Consider the following 7319-nt stretch of genomic DNA (forward strand, 5'->3'; position numbering starts at 1 on the left):
AAAGAGATGCTCGAGGGCCTCTCCTCATTAGATGGCCTCATCTAGCCTCGTGGTTTCGGCCATCACATATGAACTGACACCCGCCAATGCTACTGTGCACAGCCCAGAGCGTCCTGCTGAGCACACGACCTGAACACACAACTCTCGCCTAAAATCTCACTTTCATTCCGCACGTCCCAGACAAGGGGGACCCCTAGCAGCCCCGGGGCCTAGAGAGAAAGCCGGCAGTGACTGCTGGCAGGGAGGCGGCCGGGGTTCTGCAGAGGGTCGGGACTGGCAAAAGCCACCGGAGCTGAGAGATATGTGAACCCTAAATACTTAGTGTTATTTTTTAACATTTCAATCACTTTAAATCTTTTTATACACGGTCTTAATTTTGAGTTGCAAGAGATGTTTAATATATAAATCTGAATGATGCTCACAAGAATGCTGTATGGTAGACGAGCCAAGCGTTATGAGCCTAATTTCACAATTCACTCAAACATCTACTGAGCACTGTTTATGTGCCAGGCGTGGGGCAAGGCGCTGCGTACGACGACTAAGACACAGTCCCTCAAGGAGCTCACAGTCTAATGGTAAATACTGAGTAAACTGAGGCACAGAGTGGTAAATGACTTACCCAGTGAGGTAGAATTAGCCAGATACATGAAAACGGGGGAATGCGAGCGGGAGAGAGGGCGGGGGACAACTAACTCCTCACAGGTCAGCTCCTCTGACTGAAGAGCAAAGCTACACACGGACATGTATTACGAAATCTGCTGGCAAGAAGGTTAATTAAAAGTTTCCGATTTTCACCATGATTGAATTCATGTCTCGCAATCCATCGAGCCACCAGCTGACAGCATCCCCACACCTGCTCCTACGTGCCAGCGGTCTGCTCACGCACAACGGCCGCAGGGAGCCACACTGAAATTCTCCAATGAAATCCATGAACTTTAAATGTACAGCATATTTAAGATACTTCTACATGTAGAAGTTTGGGAAAAAACTCTCCTCTAACCCTCATTCAGAGGATTCTAATAAGTTATAGATACCACAGGAATTAGAGAATTTGTCTGTTACTTTCCATATATACATTATTTGGCTGTACAATGGTGAAGAGTTTCACTCGGACATATTTCATAAGTAATCTAAACATTATACAGATAGTTACAGACACCACGTGCAGGTGCGTGAGCACCCGTCCACTGCACGACAGCAAACTGCAGACACGGACCTGCGTAAGGCAATTTCTTTTCTGGTAACGTCACATGATCTTTGAAGGAGGGGGCAGAGTCCACGGAGAACTGACCATCGCAGGCCTGACCGTCAGTTGGTTTTAGCAATACGCTTCGTGATGGAGTTATTTCGGTAGGCTGGATGTCCATTTCACTGACAAAAAGCAGTGAACAATTATAAAAAGAGTTGTTTTTTGAATGTAGAAACCATAATTATCCAGTGACCTAGGTAGTGAACTACTCAAAAATACTACTGGCCTTTACACTGCTACTGAGAACGTGGGGGCTTCACGGCTGGCTGACTGCTCTGCGGATCAAACTCGATGCATAATTCTTCCATCCAGGACGTTCCCCAAACACTTAATTCTCAAATTCTGCAAATACGAATTCTCAAAGCCTATCAGTTGCTCACTTCAAGCAATTCTTCACTTTGTTGTGGAGGATTTTCTCCTTAAAAATCAAACATGAAAGAAAGTCTTATAAGCGAACTGCTTAAAAAACAACAACTGAAGATTCTTGGGCAAGAACCACATTCTTATGTTAATAGCTAACGTTTTGAGTCTCATAGAAACAAACAAGCACCTGAAGGCACCCATCAGGGAATGCTGGTGGTCTTCTCTATGGAGACCACGGCTAGCGGGGACCCCCTTGAGACCAACCGTAATTCTAAGTTTTCACTCATATCAAAATCAGATGGAATTTAACTATAAAGCTGTTAGAAATATTCTAAACTACATCAAGAATTACCTTGCAATTTTTTCACTCGTGTTTTTGTGGCTAGGAAGAGTAAAACTACCTGAAGGCCATGATATACACTTATAAAATCACTATATATATATTTAAAATCATTAGACTCTTACATTTTCCTAATCACAAATTCAATGTGTTTACCTTTATCGGGGCGTTTGTTTTTAGATGAAGAGGTCCCTACACCTTCAGACACTTTGTTACTGGAGTGGTCCTGTTCCACTTCACACAAATAAACATCGATGGGCCCTTTGGTGCTCCGTATATGCACCGCGATGGAGTCCTACAGCAAAAGACACGTCAAACACCACGAAGGATGACAGAGTTCACTAATTATTCCCTTAACAGAACTGCAAAAGTTTCAAGTGACATTTCTGAAAATATAAATCCAGGGAGATTCCTTTCTATCACGTATTTGAGAAAATCACTGTTAGCTTTAATTGCATTAAATCACTGGCCAACTCGTGTCCTTAAAACTGCTACTCGGTTTCAGAGCCAGAAGTGAACACCCCCGCAGTCAGGAGCCCCATCTTTCTCTACTCAAGGAGCGAACTGACCCCATCAAGGAACCTGATTTTTGAGAAGACTCAAAAATCAGTGTTTTGATGACAGAGAAATCTAAAATACCGTGCGGTCTCAAAGAAAAGGGTGTGTTTAGCAGACCTCTGGGGAGGTCGTGGGCTAACTGAAAGGGCCACCCTTTCATCCACTTGAAAAAGTCAAGAGAATGAGATCAAGACAAAATATACCTTGTGTAATTTAAAACACTAAAATCTAAAAGATAGCAGGAAATTGTGTGCTTCCACTAAGAATTATGCAAAATGCTTAAGAAATAGTTTGTCATGTGCATCGACTTTTAAATGTGACACTATGAAAAGTCTTGGGCGTGTCCAAAGGGCTCAGCGAGACTTGGCAATTATAGCCTGAAGCAGCTCATAGCACAGGAAGAAACCCCCAACCCGCCGGTCACTGCAGAATGGACTATCATGCCCCATGTGCTGAAAGATTGTTTAAAAAAAAGTTTTAATATCTGTGAAATGACCAGGAATACATCTAAATCCAAATCAACAAGGCAACAGCACTGAGAAGTCACAATATGAACGTGACTGGAGTAAAAGGCAGCTGTTCCTTAGTCAAGTGACGCCATGGGCTTTCACTTGGGACAGTGGTCTGCTGGGCATAAGGGACGGGTGGGTGGTAAGAATACTCCTCACTACGAGGGAGGTAAGTCCCTAAGAATGACCACGACATCACTATGAGTGCCGATGGGTCTATCAGGCCGTCAGAACTGATGATCTGTCCTGTCCAAGAACGGCCACATTTCTTGGTTCTGACTGCCTTCTCACCAAGCCACCTTCTGATGACAATTATCTTTCAGTATAAACTTTCCTGCAAGGGAAAGAGTGTGCCAAGCAGCTGGCGGCTAAGAATATTTTCATTTACAGAGCAATTTTACTTTTCATCTTATATGCATGACTTGGTGTTCTAGTTTACTCATCAGCTTCTTATGAGTTCGGTTAGTCCTTCCCTCGAGCCTTGGCTGACATCAGATCTTCGTTTGGAGGTACAAGACTGACGCCAAGTCTTGGCGATTCCTCTAACAGGCGCCATAGTCCAATGGTTAAGAATAAACTCTGATGCCAAACTCTCTGGGTTTGAATTCTCATTCTGTCTCTTACTGTGTGGTCATGAGGAAATTAATCTTTCTGTGCTCCAGATTCCTTATCTTTAAAAGGGTAATGATCATGACTGCTTTGCTTCCTGTGTTATCCGAAGCAAGTTAAAACGTGTACAGTGCCTTGAGCAGTACCAGGTATGCAGCTCTGTGAATTAAGAGTTACTGGGACTGCAATGAAGTACAGCTGAAGCAAGTGGCCCACCTCCTCTTTAAATCTTCTAAAAATGCAGGGTTACCTACTTCTCTGGGGGCTGGAACATCCAATCTGGTTTCAGCTGGAGCTTTAACTGCAATAACAATCTGTTCATGGAAGGCCTGAATGCTATGAATATCTTGATATGTCACATATGCCAGTGTAAAAATGAGTCAAGGACCTCTAAGCAGAGTGGTGCTCATTGGGAAGACAACGTATCCTTGTAACACAGGGATGCACGTGCACTATTAGAACAGCTTTAGTTTTTATGGGATACAGACAAGAAAAGCATTAAATACGTGGTGACGGAAAGAAATGGGCGGTGAACACATAATACAATATATATATATGACTTACTGTTGAATTATACACTTGAAACTTGTTGGATTTTGTTAATCAGTGTCACAGTTCAGAATTAGTGACACCTCACAAGGGTGATGCAGCAGCAAACGGTCCCAGAGATGGGGAGATCAGCTGCAGAGATAAGTCTCTCCCTCTGGTCCCTGTAGCAGTACTGACATGCGGCTACGTTAGGCTTTGGGGGCTAACATGGCATTTTACGTGCCATTTAATGGCCATTCATTGTTTCAGAAATAAAATTTAGTTAATTAGGGCCAACATGAATTTCACAAAAGCCAACAAATATTTTACCGTCTTTATAGTATTCACACTATGAACATGAACAAGAAGGCTCCACCCATTTAGCTTTAGATGCAGACGCTAACCTTGGTACATCACCGCACTGCTCATTTACCTGGATGCGGCATTTACCTGGACAAATGCCACACCAAGGAGCTGAAGGCTATGATGTGTTACCTGAGTGTGTCTGAGGCCATACTACTAAACTTTTACTGAGTTTAACTTATCAAAGTCTAACTTTGGTTCTTAAACATATTAATTAAATCCCCGAGCTGATTCTACTGTGTAAAGTAACCTGCTTTGGAAGAAGAAACAGGGTACAGAGTTAAAGGATATCTTTCATTTTCTTTGTCATCTGTTAAATCAAATAACTGCTGAGCACAATCCTTAATTAACTCATCCAGAGCATCTTCCATCGCTGATAAGTTGGAAAGTTCCTCCTGCAGCTTCTTCTGTTGGGGCATGGCTCCAAAATTGTTGAGATCGGATCCTCTTTAGAAGTATTAAAGAAAAAGACACAGAACAATACAGGTCAGGTTACTGGAACTTCTCCAGACATTCGCATCCAGTCTTTCTCATGATGACAGACAAAAACCAGGTACTTTGACTTTGCTTCTGCTCTCCCATTATTCTCGGTGATCATCATTCTTCCTGTATATAAACTGATTTTTGTCCCCTTTTCTAGTCCCTTACACAGGGACTTTTAAAAAAACATACATCGTAACCCTACAAAACTTAACAGGAGCAGGGAAAGCTTAATGAATAATGAAGCCTGATCAGCAAGGAAAGCTTAATGAAAGAATCACTGACTGAGTAATAATGCCACCGTAAGCCCTAGCGCTGCTCCTCACAGCATGGCTTTGGACAAATTTTACAGAATCCTTTTCTAACAAGAAGTCACATCTTACTCTGCCTTATACTGTTAAAATATCGCTAATATTTAGCTTGTTTTAAGCATGGTATCATCACTTAAGGAAAAGGAAAAAAAGTCACAAAAAGTTTGAGACCACAACTCACATCCATCGAATATGGTTCTTGGATTTCTTTTCGACCAGCCGGATTCCGTCCAGGACGTTGGTGATGTCGTACACTCTGCGTTTTCGTACTCCCAGTTTCGTTGCAACCTTGTTTAAGTCAAGAATACCCCCAGGAGCATTTCTGACAAGATCCATAAATTTTCGCGTTAAATAAACCAATGATACATCGAAACGCGGTGTCTTCACTTTTAGAGCTTCTGGGAAACAAAACCAACACATTTATAAAATTTTAAACAGCGTTTCTTTCTGAACTCATTAACAAATTCTTTATTTCCTCTTGATCAGTAAGCACAGACACCTACAGAAATTCTACACACTGACCAAGTCACAGCTAACCTTTATGAAATAGATCTCTCAAATGAATAAAAGTTTATCAGCCTAGGCCAAGTAAACAAAAGCTTTAGACTTAAATGAGTATTTGAAACACGTGACCAGTTTTTACCGAACATGTGAATTTTGGGAGCCCTAGTGCATCTTATCAGATATAAAGTGAGAATTCGCATTTGTATCCACATCACTTTCAGGATTATGATCAGAAATGATTTTTAAAATTAAATTTCTCATTTGGTCTTCAAGTTAAGAAATTCTTTATGTGCTTGAAACCTATTTGATTTTATTAAGCAATGTCGCCCCAATAATTTTAATAATTTTTTTTTAAAAAAGAAAGAATTCTTTATAAAGCAAAGGCAGAGACTTGGCGCTTTTTCACGTTTCAAATGTTTCTAAGCATGTCACGGTGTAACCCTGTCTGATGAAGTTTTTGAAAGCACTCAAAGTAGTCTTCTATTAGGACAATTATCACATATCTCGAGGAAAAACGGCATACCTATTTTTAAAAATATTCACTACCTTACATTAACAGGCAAATGAAGGGGTGAAAATCTCAAATCTCTTTAATGTCCTCACTCACCTACCCAATATGATGATTTTGGTTTTTCATACATACTCTGCCCCCTCCACACATACACATTTGTGCCAATATGTATATATAACTTCTGAAAACAAAAACAGGAATATCCTATTTTTTAACATGCTGTTTTTAACTCAACACTGTGAACATCCCGACTGGTCAACAAATGTATTTCTGCTGGAAATGTGGCGTGCAGCATGCCGACGACGCAACGCTGCTGGACGGCTGGCGTGAGAGGTCAAGACTGCAGACCCTGCGAGTTCTCGTCACGAGAAGCTGTTGCTTCCCCTTTGCTGCATCTGTGTGGTGGCGGATGCTAACTGGACCTACCGCGGGAATCGCTTCAGGTCATAGGTAAAGCCATCCTGCTGCGCACCCTGAATTTATACAGTGACGAATGCCAGTTACTTCTCAATAAAACGAGGAAAAAAGGGTCTTTTTTCCTTAACGACTGCATAATATTTGCCTGCATGTAACATATACTAACTTACCCAGTACTGGAAATTTAGATTGCCTATGACTGCACAACTTTGCACAAGACTTTAACAAATTTCCTTGTTTAAACTTCTGTACCCTTCTTTATTTCCTTTAGATAAATTCTAAGATCTGGAATTGCTGAGTAAAAGGGCATTTTTAAAGAAATTTTGGTACGTATTGCTAAACCTGCTCTCCAGGCTGTGGATTCTACCAATTTTGCGCAGTGTATGAGGGCCTCATCTCAGGCCTTGCCAGAAGTAAATATTATCATTCTTTTCATCTTTCCCGATTTGATACCAAAAAAAAAAAAAAAAAAAAGTCCTTACGGTTTGGTGTGCAGAAGAAATGAACTTGCGAATAACTCAGCTGTCCTCCTAGCGTGGAGTGTACGATTCCCCTTCCTCTCTACTCCCGCAGCATG

The 7319-nt window shown here is 41.5% G+C and overlaps 1 protein-coding gene across 3 annotated transcripts in view; it reads right to left on the reverse strand.

The window, feature by feature from the left end:
- Window positions 1–370: 370 nt before the first annotated feature.
- Window positions 371–7319, reverse strand: part of E2F6 (E2F transcription factor 6) — a 17913-nt gene continuing 10964 nt past the window's right edge. For 2 of the 3 annotated variants that reach the window (XM_011365129.2, XM_011365131.2), the window contains 5 exons: window positions 5492–5708; window positions 4811–4966; window positions 3883–3997; window positions 2109–2247; window positions 371–1667 (listed from right to left, as the gene is read on the reverse strand). In XM_011365129.2, the coding sequence (XP_011363431.1) occupies window positions 1618–1667; window positions 2109–2247; window positions 3883–3997; window positions 4811–4966; window positions 5492–5708 (677 nt within the window). In that variant the 3' untranslated portion in view covers window positions 371–1617. Of the gene's footprint in view, window positions 1668–2108; window positions 2248–3878; window positions 3998–4810; window positions 4967–5491; window positions 5709–7319 lie in introns of those variants that run through there. The other variant, XM_011365130.2, reaches the window with a different exon arrangement.

This window comes from Pteropus vampyrus, unplaced genomic scaffold (genome assembly GCF_000151845.1).
Source record: "Pteropus vampyrus isolate Shadow unplaced genomic scaffold, Pvam_2.0 Scaffold105, whole genome shotgun sequence".
NCBI classification, from domain to species: Eukaryota; Metazoa; Chordata; class Mammalia; order Chiroptera; family Pteropodidae; genus Pteropus; species Pteropus vampyrus.